Below are 23,941 nucleotides of genomic sequence, written 5' to 3' on the forward strand. Positions count from 1 at the left end.
TCTGCTTTTGAATATGCTATCTAGGTTGGTCATAACTTTCCTTCCAAGGAGTAAGCGTCTTTTAATTTCATGGCTGCAGTCACCATCTGTAGTGATTTTGGAGCCCCAAAAAATAAAGCCTGACACTGTTTCCACTGTTTCCCCATCTATTTCCCATGAAGTGATGGGACCGGATGCCATGATCTTCGTTTTCTGAATGTTGAGTTTTAAGCCAACTTTTTCACTCTCCACTTTCACTTTGATCAAGAGGCTTTTTAGTTCCTCTTCACTTTCTGCCATAAGGGTGGTGTCATCTGCACATCTGAGGATATTGATATTTCTCCTGGCAATCTTGATTCCAGCTTGTGTTTCTTCCAGTCCAGCATTTCTCATGATGTACTCTGCATATAAGTTAAATAAACAGGGTGACAACATACAGCCTTGACCAACTCCTTTTCCTATCTGGAACCAGTCTGTTGTTCCATGTCCAGTTCTAACTGTTGCTTCCTGACCTGCATACAAATTTCTCAAGAGGCAGATCAGGTGGTCTGGTATTCCCATCTCTTTCAAAAATTTCCATAGTTTATTGTGATCCACACAGTCAAAGGCTTTGGCATAGTCAATAAAGCAGAAATAGATGTTTTTCTGGAACTCTCTTGCTTTTTCCATGATCCAGCGGATGTTGGCAATTTGATCTCTGGTTCAATAATAAATCAATCCAATTAAGAAAATGGGCAAAAGACTTGAACAGACCCGTCACTGAAGAAACATACACACTTGAAAAGATGTTTGACACCATTAGTCACTAGGGAAATATGAAGTAAATCCACAGGAAGATTCTACTACCAAACTTTTGGAATGGTTAACATTAAAAAGACTGTTGGTATCAAGTGCCAGCAGTGGTGTGGAGCAGCAGAGGCTGTGAGCACTGCAAGTGGGGGTGCAAGGGGACAGCTATGGAACACAGCTCTATCAATTCTTAAAAAAGATAAGCCAATGCCTAGCGGATGACCCATCTACTCCATTCCTGGGTATTTACCCAAAAGGAATGAAAACAGATGTACACACAAAGCCTTGTTTATAAATGTCCATTGTACCTTATTTGTAACAGCCCCAACTGAAAACAATCCAAACATGCATCAACAGGTGAATAAAAAAACAAACTATGATAGGTAATGGAATGGAACACTACTAGGTCCAAAAAGTAAAGGCCCCAAAATGTTACCACTTGAATGAATCTCAAAACAAGTAAGTAAAAAAGCCTCACAAAAAGAGCACATACTGTAAAACTCTTTACATACAATTCCAGACTAAAGTGCAGTGACAGAAAGCAGATGAGTAGTTGGCTGGGGCAGGGTGTGGGCAGGAGGAAGGGCACAGGCAGTCTCTGTGGTAGCCGGCACGACTCTGTCATGACTGGAGGTGGTTTCTCAGGTGTCTACCCAGCAAATCCAACTGGAAGAATCAGCGAGTCAGTTCTAGAATGATGTGAATACTGCTTCAAGCTAAGGAAAATAAAGCTTACAGAGAAAGCAAGGATATTCCAAACGTGATGTTTACGGTACACCAGTGGTGCCTCATTAGTGCTCTACACCCCCAAGGTTGGCAGGTGTGAAATGGCCATCCAGGTGCTCGACTGCAGTGCTGTGGGGCAAGTCTGAAACCATGAATGGAAAATGAGACCACTCTACATTGCAACACTTGTCTTCTTCAGCCACATCTGTCTATCTGCTCAGAACAGACAGAGTAGGTAGAGAATTACATTTAAACAAGTCAGAGGCATCTGCTAAGCAACTATGAAGGAAGTTAGATGCAAGGAAGTAGTTGAAATGATGGTCTATGTAATCCAGGCAGAGTGACGAGGGAAGTGAGGGGCCAGGCGGGGACGGGAACGTGGTCACAAAGGCCAGCAGCAACCGTGCAGACGAGGTCTTTCTGGGTCCTCTTCTAGGGGAAAATAAATACTTAACGTCAAACACTTACACAGTACTTAATTAATAACCTTTCGTACATAACCCTACAGCTGGTGGTAAGAAAGGGAAGGCAGGCTTTCTCAGTCATGCAACCTTCTCTAGACAGTGACACGGGGGCCTGAACACAGTCCTTGTGCAGCCACTCTGCTAAGTGTTGGCAGCCAATCTGGGGGAGCTGCTTCTCTGCACTCACACGTGCCCATATGACCATCAATAACAAGCGTGCAGCCTATTCCTCAGGTCTTCCGGGGTCTTAAACTGTCTGGTCTTTTAGATTAAGGCAGAAACAAAATCAGAGGTGAGCAACTGTTGTCCCATTACCCACGGGTATTTCTATGCTGGCCCACACCCTGCACCCCAAAAGAGAACTCCCTTCTTTTTCTTCTGAAATGCTTGAAATACTCCTTTCACAAAGAACCACCTCCTCCTGGGTTTGACTCAATTTCAACATGAACGTTTCCTGTCTGCACTTCTCCTGGCACTTTGCCTTCTCGTCAGCCTCATCCTCTCCTACTCAAATCTGACCTGCCTTTCGGGAACTATTCGGGTCTTACATTCCCCTGAGGCCTCCAGACCGGCACCCCTCACCTCTGCATCAGCAGGAGAGTCAGTTTACAGAAGAACCAAAGGAACCAGTGAAAGGTACATTGTTTAGGGACAGGTTTAACAGGCAGAACTTTTAAAGCACATCAATGTCTGGATGGGGTGATGGCAGCCACTGATAGTACCTTTGTGCACAGAGGAGTGGACAGGAAGCTGCCTGGGGCTCTGATGGTGAGCTGGGACCACCAAGCATGCACCCCAGCTCACTCCGGCCCCTCGTGCTCTGGCCTACTCTCCACTAGTGTGGAGAAGCCATTGCAGGAAGGGGGTGGGGTGCACACACATTTAGAGGGAATGGAACCAGCTCGAACCCAACCCTCAAGGCTTCTTTCTGCTTCAGCACCAATGACTGAGGAGTATGTTTCAAATGAAAGGGGAAAAAACTAACGAAATAGAGATAAATAGCAGATTAAAAAAAATCAAAGTATTAGTAATAAGAATGCTAACTGAAGTTGGGAAAAGGAATACATGAACACAGTGAGAATTTTAACAAGAAACTAGGAAATAATTTTTTAAAAAGCAGCAGTCAGAGCTGAAGAATACAATAACAGAAATGAAAAACAGTGTAAGGACTGAAAACAGATCAAGTAACACAAAAAAACTCACAAGTGACCGGGAAGACAGAATAACGGAAACTACTCAATAAGAATAGCAAAGAACCACTTCAGCTATTTTTAAAAATAAGGATAGTTTAAGGGGCCTCTGGGACAACATCAAGTATACTAAAACCACATTACAGAGGTTCCAGAAAAAGAAGAGACAGAGAAGGTAAAATATGCATCTGATGAAATCATGGCTGGAAACTTCCCAAAGCTGAAGAAACAGATATCCAGGAACAGGAAGCACGGAGGGTCCCATTCCAAACGAGATGGAACTCAGAGACCCACACCAAGACACGTCATAATTAGAATGGCAAAAGTTACAGATAAAGAGGATTCTAAAGGAAGCAAGAGAAAAACAAGGAGTTACAATCAAGGGAACCTTCATAAGGCTATCAACTGACTTTTCAGCAGAAACTCTGCAGGCCAGAAGGGAGTGGCAGGATACGTATCAATGGCTGAAAGGTAAAACTTGTAACCTCCATTACTCTACCCAGCAAGATAATCATTTGGAATTGAAGAAAAGATTAAAGAGCTTCTCAGACATGAAGAAACTAAAAGAATTCATCAGTACTAAACCTGCACTGAAGAAATGTTGAGGGGTCTTCTCCAAGTGGAAAAGAAGAACCTATAGGAAAGGGAAACCCCACTAGGAAAGGCAGATACATAGCAAGGACTGAAGATTATTTATGTAAGTCAGTATACAGATTAAAATACAAATTGTAGATACAACTGTAACTACAAGTCATACACAGATTAAAATACAAACTGCAGAAGCAACTATAGCTACAAGTCGTATACAGATTAAAATACAAACTGTACAAGCAACTACAACTATATACAATTAAGGGAGAGATAAGAATTCGCAAAATGACATAACAAAACAAAATGTGGGGGAAGGGAGTAAAAATGTCCATCTTTTAGAATGTGTCTCAACTTAACTGACTATCAGTCATTTCTATTAACAAGTAGATAAAGTTACAGGTCAACATATATGAGGAACACTGTAACCACAAATCTGAAAACCTACAATAGCTACACAGAAGCCAGAGAGAAAAGAACACAAGCATGCCACCAAAGAAATCATCAAACCACAAGGAAAGAAACAAAGAAGAGGAAGAAATGAACAAAGAACCAAAAGTGCAACATAAAGCAGCCCATACTCTACATGAAAATGAAATCATAAAACAGCTTTACCTGTCTCACCACTTTCAGGCGGTGACTCATACTCTGAGTGGTCCAGACCCAAAGTGCTCATGGCTGTCTGGTCTGATTCCTGTAGATCTGACAGCCCAACATTGTCATGACTTTTGTCACCATCACCGTTGGTGTCCAATCCTGTAATTAAGAATTTCAACCCAAGAGGAGGGGTTAGAAGAACAGCTTTTTCTTAAAACAAAGACTTACACCTGCAGTTACTGACCTTTTCAACTTGACTGTGAGAGACCTCAGGGTTCATAAATACTGTCACCAACCATGACACAGATCTTAAACACTTTCCCAAAAGTGAACTCAAAGGAAACAAGGCTGCAGCCCAGAGCAGAGGCCCAGCCCCGCCCACTCACCGAGGTGGCCACGGCCAGGTGGCGCCTCCCAGACGGTGCTCACACCGCCATCTGCAGCTCCACGCGCTTCCAGCTGTAACAGTGGAGTGCCCCATACTTTTGCATTAGGGTTTAGCTCTGAAACTTTGGCTGTTGGTACCTAAGAAAAAATATGATGTGTTTATTTGCATCCAAATTCCAATCACTGCAATTTTACTTACTAATTCAAAGTTAAAACATATCCATGCTAGAGAATTTATGTGAAAAAGGCTGAACCTATTTACACGTACTTTTAGGGAGAAATCAGATGCAAAAGTGATCCAAGTTGATGCACTCAGAACTCCACTCACCAGATGTTAATTTCTTACCAAGTGAAAGGCACTCAAGAAATGGGAATCAAAGTCCTGCCTTCATGGGGTATCTGATCAACTTTTTTAACTGGTGACTCAGTTATTTCTCTGGTCCAGACTACCCAACACAATTCAAAGATTTGCAAATCTGAGAACCGATGGATGAAACTCTAAAATAAAGCTTGAACACTGCTAAAGGTTAAAGGCCATAGAAAATGAAAGAGTCATGGTGGAGAGGCACCAGATGCGGACACCCTGTGACTGTGCCCATTTCCAGTCACGTGACCCCCAGGCTGTTCCAAAAACACTGGCCCTCGACTCCCTGGGCTCAACTGTCAGAACACTCCCAGACGTCTGCTCGGCTGGCTCACACCTTTGCGTCCCTTGGGGACTGCTAGGGTCTTTCCTGGCACACCTCACTAAACCCACCACCACCCTTGAATTTTCTCTCTCCTGCTTACAAATCCTGAAGAGTCCCCCAAATCTAAAAGAAGCTGATGTCCTGGGGCAGCCACCCCAATTCCTAAGCAAGCCTGGCCACGACCTGCATTCTCCAGGCACTGCACGTCACAACCCCACCAAGCAGGGCCAGGGCTGCAAGAGGGGAAAAGGCCGGGTCCCAGGAGCCCAGGCAGCAGCTCCACGCTGGGAGCAGCCTCCTGGTGCCACCCAGAAAGATCATCTCTAAGGCCAGTGCACCATGATGAGCCGAGTAGGAAACAAAACATGTGGGTCAACAACCTTAAAAAAAAAAAAGAAAAAACATCATAAATTCACTCTAGCTGGGATGACTGACACTTGCAGTGAAAAAACGATTTGTGAAACTGAGGTAGAGGCTGATATGGATAAAGTTATAGAGTATCCTCTGCCCATACCTCGAGGCATGGACAATAAACATCACGCCCAGAACCAGGCACCTATGTGAGGGCTGATCTGGAGTCCTTCTAAATTTTAAGTACCAGACAGGGCAAAGAACAGGGTACCCCTTCTCCTTCAAAAATGTTTCCCTCAAGAAGCACTGAGTCTTCAAGCTCCCTTCTTATGTGACATCTAAACGTCCAGCTCATTGCTGGACTCTGCTCCTGCACGTCCACCTGTGTCTTCAACACACACTTCTGACATCCTCAGTGAGCGCCAGGCACAGCACGAGGTGGTCCGGGAACAAGGACTGCACCAAGCACAGTACAGACAACCTCCACACCTCATGGGCACCACTGCCCTCCTCAGCAGGTACACCTTTTCTCTCTGTTCTCTTTTTCTTCAAATTGAGGCCTTTATTCCTTCCTATACTAATACTCTCATAACCCACCTCTTCTGGTTACACCCAGTCTCGTTCTCCCACGTGACACACGTCAAGTTTTCCACCCACGGAACAGACCCCTGACCTCATGGACACACTATACATTCTCTAAATTCCTAACTCCAACCTGCACTTTGCATGAGGTCTTCCTCGTTTTTAGCACCACCTGCAGTTGGCTATACTGCATCACCAACACACATTTTACAGCTAACACACACAGAGTCCTGGAAACACACTGCCCACAAACAGCATCCTGAAAGCCACGCAGGCCTCGGGCTCCTCCCGCTCCGCTCGCCCATAAGGCATGTCCTGTCCTCCCCATAGGCTCCCGGCGTCCACTCTGGGCACACTCTAAGGCACACACACTCTGGGCACACTAACACCTGCAGTCCTGAGCCCAGCAGGGAGCTGCCTGAGAAACATGTGGGAGGAACCAATGTTTCGTGATGTAATAACATAAAATTCTACTTTCTACTATTTGACAACTTGTGCAAGGCTTTATGCCACAGCTGACCGGAACACTATCCGTGCACAAGTGACTACTTCTACAGTAGGCAATCAGGCATCAGGGGCTTCACACAATCTCCAGCAGCCAGTCAGGATTCAAGGGATATTCTGAGGTATGACAGGGATACAAGAACGGAGATGTGACAGCCAGCTGGGTGCCAGGCACACCCCACGCACACACCTGAGTCATGACAGCCCCATGACACAAGTAAGGAAACCAAGGCAGAGGAAGGTTAAGTAACTCACCCACAAAAATGATCCTAATTAGAAAACTGTGTTCTAATATCAAGAAAACAAAACATTTATCAAGAGCTCATTAACTTCTTGTAACTCACATGAGAAACAACTTGTACTAAACAAATACATTTCTTCAAAATGCAGCTATTTTCCTGCAGTCACAGGGACCTCCAACTGATTATCAACAATTCAAGTTTCATCTGTGTGGCTTCCTAAGTCTTATTTTTCCCCTGAAAAGTCATGGCCAAGCAATAGTTGGTAGAACTAGCAGTGAGCTGACCTTAATGGCCACATTCTGAAGCCATTCTACACAAATGACCCGTGTTACTCTTTGAAGAGTGCAGTATCCCCAAACTTTGACACTCAAAGAAACACTACCCCTCAGTGCTATGCTCCATTAACAGAAATAAATAACCTACCAACTCACACACTTTGGCCAGGAAATAAAACCATCCCACTGACAAGTTAGTGAGTAGGAACCAGAACACCGAGTATCAGAGGAGGGGGAGGCAGATGGAGAATGTAAGACAGGTGAGATATGGAAGGGAAAGAAGTGCCCATTTTCTAAAGTTTAAGTGAGCCTGGACTAGTCCTGGATTGGCACTAAGTTTAGCAATTCAGAGCAATTCAAAGACTTCACAATCATGACATCTATAACTCTGGCTTGTTACCTGTAAAACAGCATAATAGCAGCTATAATGAGATGTCTGCACAGGCACTTAGGACTGGAGTTTCGAACAAAAAGCAGTACCAGTAAGTGTAGCGTGTCAGGTGAGCACACTGTCAGGCACATGGCGCAGCTGACAGCTAACTCAGAGCAGCGCACACGCACCTCACCCTCCCGTGCAAGAGCAGGAGCCATGTGTGCTCCACCTGAGAGACAGGTGTGGACAGCTGGGGAGAGCTGTCAGCCACGTCCACTGAGGGAAGTGGTTAAGTGGTGCTCGCCTCCAGAACTACTGTAGGAATAAAACTGACTAACCTGAACGTAACTGTTTCGGGAAAAACTCCCAAATCTGAGCATGAAATAGAAAGAAAGGAGGTTAGTGGATAAATTACAGAATTTAATTTCTACTTGCTTGTTTCCAAATAATAGGCATAATATTTGAGCCACAACTATCTGTTCACTATTACTATTTCTCTTGCCTAATACAACAAAAACCACTAAAAATAAACAGATTGAATGAATGCTATTTTGCTACTACAAATATACGTGCCCAAAGGACTGCATCAAGAACAAGACTAACTTCTTGTTTCTTGAAAGTTTGCATTTATTACAGAAATTCTAGGAAGATGCTCAAACAACCTGCTTGGTGCAGGATCACATGCTGGTTTGGTTCTCCCAAACCAGTGGGGCCTGGGCAGTGAGGGTCTCAAAGCCCTGCAGGTGCTTCTGATGAGAAGAGGGAACCGACATCCTGGAGCCAGTTAAAAGCATCAAGCGTACCTCCCTGGACGACTGCCAAGCAAAAGCAGTAGAAAGCAGATTTCAACTCCTCTGTGTTCTCCAAGTGTAACCTTCTGCGTGATTTTAAACATCCAATGGGCCAAATGTTTGTTCCACTCCACAAGGAGCCAGTGGCGAGGACAGGATGGATGAAAACAGGGCAGGGCAGCCTCCACGGACAGCCACGCCTGATGACCTGTACCACAGGCACTAGTGATCCTAGCTTCAATATACTACGAGGAAACCGAATTGACACTCTGCAGTTTGGAAATGATTAAACTGCTGCTATACTAACTTCGTTTTATAACAACATTGAAACAACTAACAATTGTTTAGAATAAATCTTTGTTAATTCCAAGTTAAAAAGCAAAATGAAAGATTAGCACATCACAGCAATAAAAACTGATACAGCATACTTACTAAGTGTGCACCTGTCTCTTGCCATCCCCAAATGATAGTATCTTCTGCCACTGGTAGCTGAAAAGGAGGCTTTTCCATCCAAAACAAAGACATCTCCAGGTCCTGGGGCTTACAGTGCAGGTCCTCACTAAAGATTTGCTCATCTTCTAACGTATCTTTCGTGACTGTATCGGTCCATGGACAGCCCGCTTCAGATCTGCAACCATCTGCTGGCCCCTCAGAAAACACCTGACTTGCCAGCTCCGCCATCGGGTAGCAGGAAAGTGCACTCAGAAACTGGGGATGCTGATGCCCTGGGGGGCTCCGCAAATCCCCCTCAGACAGCTCTTCAGACATAAGCGACAGGGCAGGGTACTCACAATCTGGGACGGCCACCTCCCTGCTGTCACCTGGGACAACAGGAATTCCCTGCGGCCCGTCCACTTGGGCAGGGTAAACACCAGTCACGCAGGAGCACCCTGCACGTAAAACCCCTAACTCCACTCTTTCAGAGACCACCAAGCCCATGTCCCCTTGTAAGGCAGGTCCCTGTGCCATGGGCCTGGTACCGCTCTGGCTGAAAGGGCATGCGCATGCACCTGTCCCACACAGGCCTGCGTGGCTGGCAGTGCCGGGCCCGCCACAGCCTTCCTGCAGACGCAGTGCCTCCTCCTCTTCTCCACCCGTCCGCTCTGGTTCTTTCAGCCCTGACGCTCGCCCACCAGAGGCCTCAGGAGCGTCTCCGGCTGACTGGGAGAGAACCTGCTTTGGCAGAGGGCTGCCACCGCTGTGCACAGGGCTCACCCGCACGCCTTCCAAGTCCTGCACGCCTGGGGCCGAACTCTTGCTTACAGGTGGTGCAAGGCTGAGATCCTCATGACTGCCGTCATTCACTCGGTAGGTATCGTTCCTTCCTGTGTGAGCTGTCTCAAAGTCAGGATTCTTTGCTTCACCAGAACTGACACAAGCAAGCACACTCTGACTGGGCACTGCTGTGCGTTTCTGTGCATGTGCTTCCCAGTCAAAGGCTGTTCGGGGGTCTATCTGGACCCTCTCTGTGGCAGCTGTCCTGGCTTTCGGGGGTTCCTGCTCAGAACTCTCTGGTCTGTGAGGGTCCTTCCCTGAGCTCTTCACACACGACTCACTCTTTGTTTCACTCTCCTCTTTGGCGCAGGTGAAAACACCTGCAGAGGAAATGAGGTCACTTGCAGGCCACCTGGAGCAGAGGAGGGACTTGCTGTGTGGAGGTGCTCCCTGCGAGTCTCGGGACATCCCTGGGCCGGCTGCGGCCCGCACTGCACATACCATGTTGCGGCTCTGGGCCCAGGCCTTGCTGGCCCCGGTGTTCATACTCAGGTCCACCTGGGCAGCAGCTCTCCACTCAGAAGCCCTCTTACCACAAGCCCCATCTTCCAAAACACTAGTGTCACCCTCATCCTGGTAAGATGGATGATCCCGAGACAGCAAAGACAAGCCGGCCTTGTCTGCATGCGGGCCGCGTCCACTTTCTACACTGCGGTCGCCCAGGCGCTGCTCCGCAAGTACCAAGGGCCTCGGGCCATCGCCTCTGTGAGGGGCTGGCTCTTGGAAATTTGCATGAGTAGGCAGAAATCTAAAGGTCCCTGAAGTAATACATCTTACTGAACTTAAACTGATTCTATCGCGACATACGGAAAGGATTCTGCAGTTTGATCTGCTAACATCTAAACTGGAACAATCACTGCCTTTCAGTGGTTTTGCAGAGTTACTCGCTCCTTCCCTTCCAGAGTTTAAACTCTGATCTGCATGAGCTGTTACAGTCCCACAATCACCACCTCTCTCAACAAGTGAAGCGCCACTGATTACAGTACTCTGTGAATCAGTCACCAGACCCGCAGGCTGTGAACTGCCACGCGATCTCCCTTCAGGGATGGTGCATGCACTCACTAGGCAGGCAGCGTCTGTGTGGATGTTTAAGGTGGGGAGTGTGCCCACATTACGGAATGCACTCCTTTCTGTGTCAGCTTCAGGGAAGCTGGCGAAGGTCTGTGCCAGCAAGGCACCAACGTCTGTGGCACAGGGTGGGTCACTGTCACTCACCAGGGCAGAGCAAGGTTGAGCTTTCTCACCAAGAGCCCACTCTCTCTCCCTTGGGAGTGGCCTGACCTGCAGGGGCAACTTTGCCCCAGGGGCCTCCAACACCCCAGGCCCACGGCCAGCACTGTCTGGCAGCTGGGCCCCTCTGTGGGCCCCCTCGGAGGTGACAGCTGGACGGCTCTGGGGAGCTGTAGCTGTTTCACACGCATGAGCACACAGCTCACCTCCATCTTCTGGGCCGTCAGGATCAACAGCACAAATACTGTAAAACCTGCTCTCTCGGGAATTCCTATACCGTTTGCAGTCACCACAAACAAGACCTCCCCCTGCCCTCTCTTCACCACTCAGATCTGAGGAATCAGCAGCACTACCAATATGAACAGTGACCAGCACCTTGTTCCCCACCTCGGAGCTTTCCCAGGTGGCTGGGCAGTGGCAGCGAGGGTGGTGGCCAAGGCCCTGGTCAGGGGGCGCCGGGGCTGGACAGCAGGGCCCCTCACCATCGGGGAGACCCACAAACGGAGGGCCCCGGGCACCTTCACCACCGTGCCCCATGGTGGTGACGTCAGGGTTCCCGTCAGCCTCACCTATGTGTCCAGATCCAGTAAAGAGCCCGGACGTGGGAGAGGAGTCCAGCAGCCACCCAGGCGCTGGGCCCTGTCTGCGTTCCAGCCTTGCCAAAACCCCAGCCCACACGCTGGCCCTGCGTCCACCACCAGGAAGCGCCTCATCTCCAAAGGCACTGAATAATGAAGATAAAGTTTTACTTATCTTGCTCTCCGGTTCCTTCTCCTCCACTGATTTCTGCAACAGGCCAATTTTTTCATTGTCATTGTCACTACTTAATTCTTTGCGGAAGCAACAACCCATGTTCAAAAGTTCAAAAACTCACATAACAATGCCTGTTGCTTTCTGAACCTCCACAAGTGCATCTCCCACTAACTTTCTATGGTTTCTGACGAGAAGCCGACACCCAGATCCCAAAAATAACACTCGCACAGCAGTCACATGTCTCTGCCACTCAAGTCCCAAATCCAAATCACAGCAGACCTGCCCAGTGGCAATCTCCTCATGCCCGACAGTCCAAACAGCAGCCAGAGTCCAAACACACACATAACACGGGAGATCTTTCTGGTATTTTTCTTAGTCTCATAAATCCAATAGAAAACTAACTAACATTATTATCCCAGCCAGAAGCAGTCACTACAGAGTTTGGCTTTTTATACCATTTCAGCATTCTCTGAATTGCATTTCACGGAATGGTGGCAACCAAAGGAGTTAACATATATCTTCTCCCCAAAGGGAAACAACAGTAAAAATGTGTTCTTTAAACTTCTTAGGTTCTTATAGTTGTCAATATTCAGTAATGATCATGCTAGGCACAAAACTGGAATGGTGTCCAGTAAGAGATGTATATTGAAGGGTTCCCTGTGAATAGCATATGCTGTCTGGGATTTGCGTTAAAACACACCTGGCCTGAAAATAAAGAAGTAAATACATACAGACGTAACACTTTCAAACACCATGTGTGCAGACGGGAGGAAAAAGAAAAAGCAAACTACAAGGGCAGGAACTGTTCACGTCAAAATTGGCACACTGAGGTTTGTTTTATTACTGTATTTCTGCAGATGTTCAAAAGTTTTGGTAAAAAAAACCAGAAAGAGCAAGAGAAACAAAGAAAGAAAATCGACACCTGCAGCCCAGTCCAGGGACCCCCCAAAAGCTCCCAAATGAAGCCCTTCTTTGAGCATGAGGAGTGCAGTTATCGTGCATCCCATGGCCCAGGAACATGAGCACCACAATGGATCTGAACTTACTTCAACATCCATAAGCTTTGTTCTCTGAACAAGAGATTCTTTTTCTTCAGTTCAGTTCAGTCACTCAGTCGTGTACGACTCTTTGCAACCCCATGAATTGCAGCACGCCAGGCCTTCCTGTCCATCACCAACTCCAGGAGTTCACTCAAACTCATGTCCATCAAGTTGGTGCTGCCATCCAGCCATCTCATCTTCTGTCGTCCCCTTCTCCTCCTGCCCCCAATCCCTCCCAGCATCAGAGTCTTTTCAGATGAGTCAACTCTTCGCATGAGTGGCCAAAGTATTGGAGTTTCAGCTTTAGCATCAGTCCTTCTACTGAACACCCAGGACTGATTTCCTTTAGAATGGACTGGTTGGATCTCCTTGCAGTCCAAGGGACTCTCAAGAGTCTCCTCCAACACCACAGTTCAAAAGCATCAATTCTTTGGCGCTCAGCTTTCTTCACAGTCCAACTTTCATATCCATACATGACCACTGGAAAAATCATAGCCTTGACTAGATGGACGCAAAGTAATGTCTCTGCTTTTGAATATGCTATCTAGGTTGTTCATAGCTTTCCTTACAAGGAGTAAGCGTCTTTTAATTTCATGGCTGCAATCACCATCTGCAGTGATTTTGGAGCCCCCAAAATAAAGCCTGACATTGTTTCCACTGTTTCCCCACCATTCCCATGAAGTGATGGGACCAGAAGCCATGATCTTAGTTTTCTGAAAGCTGAGGTTTAAGCCAACTTTTTCACTCTCCTCTTTCACTTTCATCAAGAAGCTTTTGAGTTCCTCTTCACTTTCTGCCATAAGGGTGGTGTCATCTGCATATCTGAGGTTATTGATATTTCTCCCAGCAATCTTGATTCCAGCTTGTGCTTCATCCAGCCCAGCGTTTCTCATGATGTACTCTGCATATAAGTTAAATAAGCAGGGTGACAATCTACAGCCTTGACGTACTCCAAATAGGATTTGGAACCATGTCCAGTTCTAACTGTTGATTCCTGACCTGCATACAGGTTTCTCAAGAGGCAGGTCAGGTGGTCTGGTATGCCCATGTCTTTCAGAATCTTTCACAGTTTATTGTGATCCACAGTCAAAGGCTTTGGCATAGTCAATAAGGCAGAAATAGATGTTTTTCTGGAACTCTTTCGCTTTTTTGATGATCCAGAGGATGTTAGCAATTTGATCTCTGGTTCTTCTGCCTCTTCTAAATCCAGCTTGAACATCTGCAAGTTCATGGTTCACATATTGCTAAAGCCCAGCTTGGAGAATTTTGAGCATTACTTCACTAGCGTGTGAGATGAGTGCAATTGTGCGGTAGTTTGAGCATTCTTTGGCATTGCCTTTCTTTGGGATTAGAATGAAAACTGACCTTTTCCAGTCCTGTGGCCACTGCTGCGTTTTCCCAATTCGCTGGCATATTGAGTACAGCACTTTCACAGCATCATCTTTCAGGATTTGAAATAGCTCCACTGAAATTCCATCACCTCCACTAGCTTTGTTTGTAGTGATGCTTCTTAAGGCCCACTTGACTTCACATTCCAGGATGTCTGGCTCTAGGTGAGTGATCATACCATCATGATTATCTAGGTCATGAAGTCTTTTTTGTATAGTTCTTCTGTGTATTCTTGACACCTCTTCTCAATATCTTCTGCTTTTTTTAAGTTCATACCATTTCTGTCCTTCATCAAGCCCATCTTTCCATGAAATGTTCCCTTAGTATCTCTAATTTTCTTGAAGAGATCTCTAGTCTTTCCCATTCTGTTGTTTTCCTCTATTTCTTTGCATTGATCGCTGAGAAAGGCTTTCTTATCTCTCCCTGTTATTCTTTGGAACTCTGCATTCTTTTGCTGACTATGATTCAAATACGACATTTTGAAAACAAAATCATTCTGTTAATTCTTTTGTGAGAGAGATTTTTCTATGTTAACCTACAAGTTATGGCTGGTGGACTTTTAACATTTTATAAAACACTGATAGTTTTTGATTAAAAAAAAAAATTTAGGAATTCTGCTTAAACATGATGATAGCAATTCAATCTGACTGTTCTACACTCTCCTCCCCCTGATTTCCAAATCTCATCTTGCTTTGTAAGGCCACCCCTCTCAACTGTGCAGAACAACTCTCTTATGCCCACATGCCGCCCACTGTTCAAGCGTCTGGGAAAGCATCCTAGCAGTAAATGCACCACTGACTCTCTCAAACTGGGGGATCTGCAGGCTCTCTCAAAGATGCAAACACAAACATAGGTTTAAGAGTGCACTGTTGCTAGGCAACAACACTTAACTGACCTAGTAAAAGTCTCTCAGTGGTATCCGATCTGCAACTCCATGGACTGTAGCCTGCCAGGCTCCTCTGTCCATGCAAGAATAGTGGCTGTTCCCTTTTCCAGGGGATCTTCCCAATCCAGGAATCAAACTGGGGTCTCCTACACTGCAGGCGGATTCTTTACCAGCTGAGCTACCAGGGAAGACCTAACCTACTGAGAAAAGAATTGAATCTAGTACATCATTTCATTCATGCCCAGGGAAGGCTAGGTGACACCAAGGTGTACACAGAAGTAAATCAATAAAAGCAGCAGGAAGTTGTTCACTTGGCACTCAGCAGTTCAAGCTGCAGAAAACTCAAAGAAATTCTTCGTAACACCATGAGCACTTGGTGAAGGAGCTTTCATTTTGGCGAAATACCACCTGCCAGACTAAAAATGAAAGTCACCAATTTGCATTATATAGGTTTAGGCAATCAAGTTTTATTTCTATAAGAATTACATACAATAAGAATTTTTCAGTAGTTCTATGCAAAGGTCCGTCTAGTCAAGGCTATGGTTTTTCCAGTGGTCATGTATGGATGTGAGAGTTGGACTGTGAAGAAAGCCGAGCGCCGAAGAATTGATGAACTGTGGTGTCGGACTTTAATTTTTGGGGCTCCAAAATCACTGCAGATGGTGACTGCAGCCATGAAATTAAAAGACGCTTACTCCTTGGAAGGAAAGTTATGACCAACCTAGATAGCATATTCAAAAGCAGAGACATTACTTTGCCAACAAAGGTCCGTCTACTCAAGGCTATGGTTTTCCCTGTGGTCATGTATGGTTGTGAGACTTGGACTGTGAAGAAGGCTGAGTGCCAAAGAATTGATGCTTTTGAATTGTGGTGTTGGAGAAGACTCTTGAGAGTCCCTTGGACTGCAAGGAGATCCAACCAGTCCGTTCTGAAGGAGATCAGCCCTGGGATTTCTTTGGAAGGAATGATGCTAAAGCTGAAACTCCAGTACTTTGGCCGCCTCATGTGAAGAGTTGACTCATTGGAAAAGACTCTGATGCTGGGAGGGATTGGGGGCAGGAGGAGAAGGGCACGACAGAGGATGAGATGGCTGGATGGCATCACTGACTTGATGGACGTGAGTCTGAGTGAACTCCGGGAGTTGGTGATGGACAGGGAGGCCTGGCATGCTGCGATTCATGGGGTCGCAAAGAGTCGGACACGACTGAGCAACTGAACTGAACTGATGCTATTAAAAAGACAATTTTAAATCAATGACAATCTTTAAAAAGTTCTCACTTAAAAGGTTATGAAAAATGTGGGGAAGGGGAGTAAGAAAATGTACATCTTTTAGAATGTGTTTGAGCTTATATGACAATCAGTATAAAGCAAGTAGATACAGTTATGGGTTAAATACTGGAAAACCAGGGTAACCACACATCAAAAAAATACAATGGATTCACAAAAACAAAAAAAAAACAAAAAAAGACTCAAGAATAATAATGAAAGAAAACCATTAACCACAAAAGGAAAAACAAAAAGAAACAAAGAAAAAATAAAAAATTAACTGCAAAACAAGGTTTAAGATGGCAATAAATACATACTAATCAATAATTACTTTAAATGCCAATGGACTAAATGTTCCAATCAAAAGACAGTGTCAGACTGGATAATACAACAAGAACCTACAGTATGCTACCTATAGGAGAGCACTTTAGGGCAAAAGACACATACAAACTGGAAATGAGATAGAAAAAGACATTTCATGCTCAGGGAAATGACAAGAAAGTGGAGTTGGCAATAGTCATATCAGACAAAACAGACTTTAAAACAAAAACCACAAAGAATGACAGAGTAGGACACATATAAAAGCATCAACACAAGAGGCAGACATAGTATTTGTTAACATACATGCACCCAATACAGGAGCACTTAATACATAAAACAAACACTACAGACATAAATGTAAAGAATGGATGGGAATATAGTAACAGTAGACTTTTAACATTCCACTGACATAAATGGATAGATCTTTCAGACAGAAAATAAGAAGGCAACAAAGATCTTGAATGACAAAACAGAACAATTAGATTTAATTGATATTTCCAGGATGTTACATCCAAAAAAACCAGAACACACGTTCTTTTAATTTAAGAGTGCACAGAACACTCTCTAGGGCACAAAACAAGCCTCAACAAACCGAATAGAACAGAAATTATTTCAAGCATCTTTCCTGACCACAAGAGCATAAAAGTAGAACATCAACCACAGAAAGAGAAAAGAGAAAAAAACAACTGCACAGACTAAACAACATGCTACTAGGAGACCACTGGGTCAACAATGAAATCAAAGACGAAATTTTAGAATTACTTCTAAACAAATGACAATGAAGACACAACCATACAAAAACTATGAGATGCAGCAAAAGCAGTTCTAAGAGGGAAGTTCATAGTGATACAAGACTTCCACAAAAAAAGAAGAAAAAAATCTCAAATAAACAACCTAATCTATCACCTAAAGAATTAGAAAAGGAACAATAAACAGAACCGAAAGCCGGAAGGTAGGAAGAAATAATAAAGATCAGAGAGGACACAGAAAATTAAGAAAAAGATCATAAAACCAAGAACTAGTTTTTTGAAAGGATAAACAAAAGTAACAAACCTCTGACCAGGCTGACCAAGAAGAAAAAAGAAATACAACTAAACAAAATAAGAAATGAAAGAGGAAAAGTAACAACCAATACCATGGAAATACAAAATACTGTTAAAGAAAATATTATGAACAGTTAGTTATACGTCAACAAAACAGCCAACTTAGAAGGTGGACACATTTCTAGAAATACATAGCCTGCTGAAACTAAGTGAAGAATTAGATAATTTGAACAGACAGATCACTAGATGTGAAATACAATCTGCAATTTAAAAATAACAATAAACTCCATGCAAACAAGAGTCCAGGCCTGGATGACTTCTCTGGGGAACTCCACCTAACATACAAGGAAGAGCTGACACCTATGCTTCTCAAACTCTTCCAAACAACTGAAAAGAAAAAGACATTCTCAGTCATCCTACAAAGCCACCATCACCTCTGAAGGACAAAAAACTTTTAAGACGGCCAAAAAATTATAGAAGGAAAAAAAGTATGAGAGTTGATTTTATTCTAAAGGGCAACTCGGTTACTTTTTAATTGAATTTTTTATTTTTGGTAACTCAGTTACCTAATCCATATAAACAATAAAATTCTTTTCTATATCATTAGGTGAAGTTATTAAGTCAAAGTCGCTCAGTCGTGTCTGACTCTTTGTGACCCCATGGACTAATATAATACAGTCCATGGAATTCTCCAGGCCAGAATACTGCAGTAGGTAGTCTTTCCCTCCTCCAGGGGATCTTCCCAACCCAGGAATTGAACTGGGGTCTCCTGCATTGCAGGCAGATTCTTTACCAGCTCAGCCACAGGGAATACAATAAAAAAAACCTATTTGTGGATTACAAATTTAAGTCTCAGGCCCTAACCTCCCTAATTAGGACCAACTGGCACTAGTGACCCACTTCACTGCTCACTTAAATTTTTAACAGGTGGATTTTCTCTCCACAAAGCTTTACTCCTCCAGTTTTTTTCATCTCAAAATAGAACCATCATCCACTAAATTACTCAACTATCCCTGATCAATTTTTCCCTCACCCCAATCCCTACATCCAACCCATAAATTGGTGCCATTTATGGATTTCCAGGAAATCCAAAATCCATTCATTTCAAGTCTAAGCCACCATCATTTCTCACCTTACTTACCAGTTCTTTAACTTGGTTTCTTTGCTTCTATTCTTGGTGCCAAGAATACACAGAAGAACTATACAAAAAAGATCTTCATGACCCAGATAATCACAATGGGGTGATCACCCACCTAGAGCCAGACATCCTGGAATGCAGAGTCAAGTGGGCCTTAGGAAGTATCACTATGAACAAAGCTAGTGGAGGTGATGGAATTCCAGTTGAGCTATTTCAAATCCTGAAAGATGATGCTGTGAAAGTGCTGCACTCAGTATGGCAGCAAATTTAGAAAACTCAGCAGTGGCCACAGGACTGGAAAAGGTCAGTTTTCATTCCAATCCCAAAGAAAGGCAATGCCAAAGAATGTTCAAACTACAGCACAACTGCACTCATCTCACATACTAGCAAAGTAATACTCAAAACTCTCCAAGCCAGGCTTCAACACTATGTGAACCATGAATTTCCAGATGTTCAAGCTGGATTTAGAAGAGACAGAGGAACTAGAGATCAAATTGCCAACATCCACTGGATCATAGAAAAAGCAAGAGAGTTCCAGAAAAAATCTACATCTGCTTTATTGACTACACCAAAGCCTTTGACTATGTGGATCATAACAAACTGTGGAAGATTCTGAAAGAGACAGGAATACCAGACCACCTTACCTGCCTCCTAAGACGTCTCTATGCAGGTCAAGAAGCGAGTTAGAACTGGACATGGAACAACAGGCTGGTTCCAAATAGGGAAAGGAGTACGTCAAAGCTGTATACTGTCACCCTGCTTATTTAACTTATATGCAGAGTACATCATGAGAAACGCTGGGCTGGATGATGCACAAGCTGAAATCACGATTTCTGGGAGAAATATCAATCACTTCAGATATGCAGATGACACCACCCTTATGGCAGAAAGTGAAGAACTAAAAAGGCTCTTGATTAAAGTGAAAGAGGAGAGTGAAAAAGTTGGCTTAAAGCTCAACATTCAGAAAACTAACATCACGGCATTTGGTCCCATCACTTCATGGCAAATAGATGGGGAAACAGTGGAAACAGTGTCAGACTTTATTTTTGGGGGCTCCAAAATCACTGCAGATGGTGACTTCAGCCATGAAATTAAAAGACAGTTACTCCTTGGAAGGAAAGTTATGACCAATCTAGATAGCATATTAAAAAGCAGAGACATTACTTTGTGTCCATCTAGTCAAGGCTATGGTTTTTCCAGTGGTCATGTATGGATACGAAAGTTGGACTGTGAAGAAAGCTGAGCGCCAAAGAATTGATGCTTTTGAACTGTGGTGTTGGAGGAGACTCTTGAGAGTCCCTTGGACTGCAAGGAGATCCTAAAGGAAATCAGTCCTGAATATTCATTGGAAGGACTGATGCTGAAGCTGAAACTCCAAAACTTTGGCCACCTGATGTGAAAAACTGACTCACTGGAAAAGAGCCTGATGCTGGGAAAGACTGAAGGCAGGAGAAGGGGACAACAGAGGATGAGATGGTTGGATGGCATCACTGACTCGATGGACAAGAAAAAGAGTTTGAGCAAGCTCCAGGAGTTGGTGACAGACAGGGAAGCCTGGTGTGCTGCAGTCCACGAGATCATTAAGAGTCGGACACAACTGAGAGACTGAACTGAACTGATTCTTGGCTCACTACAATATATTCTACTAATACAATGAAGTGAAAGTAATCTTTTTATGTCATGTTATTCCCCACCTAAAATCCTCTATCTCTATCCCAAATTAATTTCAACCACTCAGAGACAATGCAAAACTGTTCCCTAATGCTGACAAGAGCTAGGTTTTGCTTCTGGTATTACTTTCTACTTGTTTCTCTTTCTAAAGGAAATAAAACATGCCAAAGAGGATATATCTCTTCTTGAGTCAGCTCTGAAGCTGCCCAGGCTGCCCAGGTTCAAATCCTGGACAGATGAGCAATCTTAGGGAAACTGCTAAAGCCTCTCTGCTCTCAGTTTCCTCCAGTTAAGATCACTTTTTACACTCACTGATTGGCTAGACTTGCAAACAGTTACAACTCAATAAGGGTATTATTTAGGGAAGGAGATTAGCAGGGAGCTGTATAACAAGTGCCAGCACCACGGCAAAAATGCAAACTTGCTTGTGAATTATTCAGACATTTATTTGGGTGTTCCTAAGGCCATTCTCCTCCTATTTACACTGCATGCAACACTAGGGGAAAGACTAAACCTTAAAAAAGACTGGTTCCCAAATCAGACCACTAAGCACAGACACTTTGCAGTTGCACAACTGCAGACTATGAAGGGTCAGTACTCAGAGCCACCACACCAACTCAGCTGTCCACACACAGGTGTGCCATTATAATGCCAGTTAGAAAAACGTTCAAAGCAATGTCATTTATGATAGCAGGAAAAAAAGAAAACACGTTTAATGTAACCAAAAACTGAACAGCTAAAGAAATGATGGCAAATCAACATAAAATACCACAGCGCAAGTACAAGGGTATATACAGATGAAGTCTGCTACGGGGGGAAAGCATGAGGTAAAATATGTATAAACATACTGTTTAAAACTACATAAAAAGGTATGTACTCTTTAATAAGAGTTCCACTTTCTACAGAAGGCAAATCTGTTATAAAGTTTTAAAGAACACACATGTTGTGAGCCCAGATGGTCTCTTAATGATGATCCCTTCTAGTTCTAGTATTCAGTGATCCTATGAAAACCTAAAGTGTGCAAATACTCTGAAAAACTGGCGAGCAGAATACACATACTTTACAATACCAGATGTCAGAGATGTGTTCTGTGACACCAGGGTATTGCGTAGCAAAGCTGGACCAAGAACCAGCCATGTAATACTCGACCGTAAGACATAAACTCTTTACAATGACAAAAAAATCATGTGCAGGCAGCACTAGTTGCAAATCATTTCTCTACAGAAATGAATACTGAATGCTGGCTCAAGTGTTATACTTCTTTTCTAGGCAGGTCTTATCGCAATTGTTTTCCACAACATAATTTAAAAAACAAGCGAACCCCAAACCAAAACCCACCCATAGAATCCAAGTATCTAGTTTTATGCCCTAACACATGAATCAACCAAGAGGACGTGGGAGATTTGATCTAAAACAGTTTTTTAAATCTGTCAGTGATTTCTGTATAATGTTAACTCTTACATTTGACTTTCAAATGACTTAAAATATTATAAAATTCACTTAAAATCAGTGTAAGATACAGTATGCAAAAAACCTACATACATAATAATGATAAAATTCAGTAGTTTGGAGGACACCCTTCATTTTTTAAAATTCTGCCTTATTAAAAATATATCAACAATGCAATCCCCACCTTTAACTTCTATATGAGCTGCTTATAAGTTGGGGTGTAGATGAGGCCGCTATAAATTTTGTAATATTACTTTTAAAAATTTACATTTACTTTAAAAAAGACTTAATTTTAAAATTCACTTAGAACACTGCCAACCTAAACGTGCGTGACTCCAAATGCATCTGATATATGAAAACGCAAACAGTGAAACCAATGTTCTCAGTAAAAATATGACATCTGTGCTTTAAGGAATACAGGCTGTTGAAATGTAAAGCTAATCACACACAACTAGATGATGAGTGAACCATTAACAACACTGTGATGAAGAGATGAAATTAATACACGTGGCACTCAGCTGTCTGCAGAGCTACACGCACACACCAGAAGAGAATACACAGTACTGACATATACTGTTCCCAAGCGGGTCCTCCCCCACTCTCTTTTTGGGGAACATTCACATTTTCTAATTTCTTTACAATTAATATTTACTATAATGCATTGTCTGTGAGCTTTAGTTATGATTAATCTCTGAACTGAATTACCTGACTCAAAGCTGGAATGGAACTTGACTGAGAAGTTGTCTGAGATATGGGACCATTCATCTGTAAAATTGAAAACACCAGACACACCATCACTACCATGCAAAGAAACACATTTTCAAACCATGGTAATTTAGCAAAACAAAACCCACTGAGAAAAGCACACTTATATGACAAAGAAATTTAATGAGATAGTCAAAATGATGTAAGAGCCTTGAAATTTAAAATACTTTTAAATTCTGACTGGTGTTATTCTTTGTCATTTCAACTGGAAAAATTAAGAAAACCTACTTTTCCCAACATCATTTAGAAACTTTAAATATCATTGCCTGACATGATAATAGCTTACAATAAACAAATACACTCAAAATTTAAAATCTGTATTATAATTTCTAATTAACTCTTTAAATAAATACCACTACAATGGCTATCATATTATTAAAATATTTATAAATCACTGCCTTTATCTTAGTGATTTTAAGTCCAAAGCTCTAAGTCTTAAGAACTATAATGCCTGTGTTTTCTCTATCACTTAGAAATCTGAAATTTCCTCTACTAAGTAAGCCCTAAGTATACTCAGAATTTACCCCTATATTTAAGCATAAGTGTTCTGAGTAGAGTGCAGAGCCTGTTATCACAACAGAAGAGGGTGCACGGGCCAGCGCTGGCCTGGACGCCCACTCACCAGATGCGTGCTGTCTTTCCCTTCTTGGACTCGCTGGCCCTGCGGTTCAGCCACGACCTTAGTGTCCTGATCAGAAGTCATGAGCTGTTTACTTTGTGGCTCCACTGGGAGAAGTTCAATGTTAGCCAGAGAATCCTGTAAAACGACAGACAGTAAATTGGTAACTTGAAGTGCAGAGGGTAATTTAATTCTAAAATGAAACTATTAAGCAGTTTTAAAATCCTCAAGTTTTCTAGGTCATACGTTTATCCCTCTGCAGTCTAAGTAGTTTAAAGAAATGTGCCAATAATGTCCACCTTTCACACCCAAGAAATTACATTAAAAAAAAAAGTTTCTTCATATTAATTTGCTAACTATAATATTGTAAGATTTAGAAACCAAATGTTAACATATACAAACCCACTCATGTCCAGAAATTCATTTTTTAAAAACAGAAAATTATCAAAGTACTAGAACTCCAATTTGGGACTGATGAATGCCAAATTTATGTATATATAGAACTCTGTAATACTCCTAGAGGAAAACATAGGCAGAACCCTCTGACATAAATCACAGCAACATCTTCT

At 43.3% G+C, this 23,941-nt stretch overlaps 1 protein-coding gene across 4 annotated transcripts in view; it reads right to left on the reverse strand.

The window, feature by feature from the left end:
- Positions 1-23,510, reverse strand: part of LARP4B (La ribonucleoprotein domain family member 4B) — a 58,484-nt gene extending 34,974 nt beyond the window's left edge. Inside the window, exons 1-4 of one of the 4 annotated variants that reach the window (XM_027559460.1) lie at positions 23,376-23,510; positions 22,694-22,753; positions 4,720-4,858; positions 4,352-4,492 (exon numbers count right to left, since the gene is read on the reverse strand). In XM_027559460.1, coding sequence (XP_027415261.1) covers positions 4,352-4,492; positions 4,720-4,858; positions 22,694-22,753; positions 23,376-23,456 — 421 coding nt within the window. In that variant the 5' untranslated portion in view covers positions 23,457-23,510. The other 3 variants (XM_027559458.1, XM_027559457.1, XM_027559459.1) reach the window with 3 other exon arrangements.
- Positions 23,511-23,941: the final 431 nt, after the last annotated feature.

Source organism: Bos indicus x Bos taurus, chromosome 13 (genome assembly GCF_003369695.1).
Source record: "Bos indicus x Bos taurus breed Angus x Brahman F1 hybrid chromosome 13, Bos_hybrid_MaternalHap_v2.0, whole genome shotgun sequence".
NCBI lineage: Eukaryota > Metazoa > Chordata > Mammalia > Artiodactyla > Bovidae > Bos > Bos indicus x Bos taurus.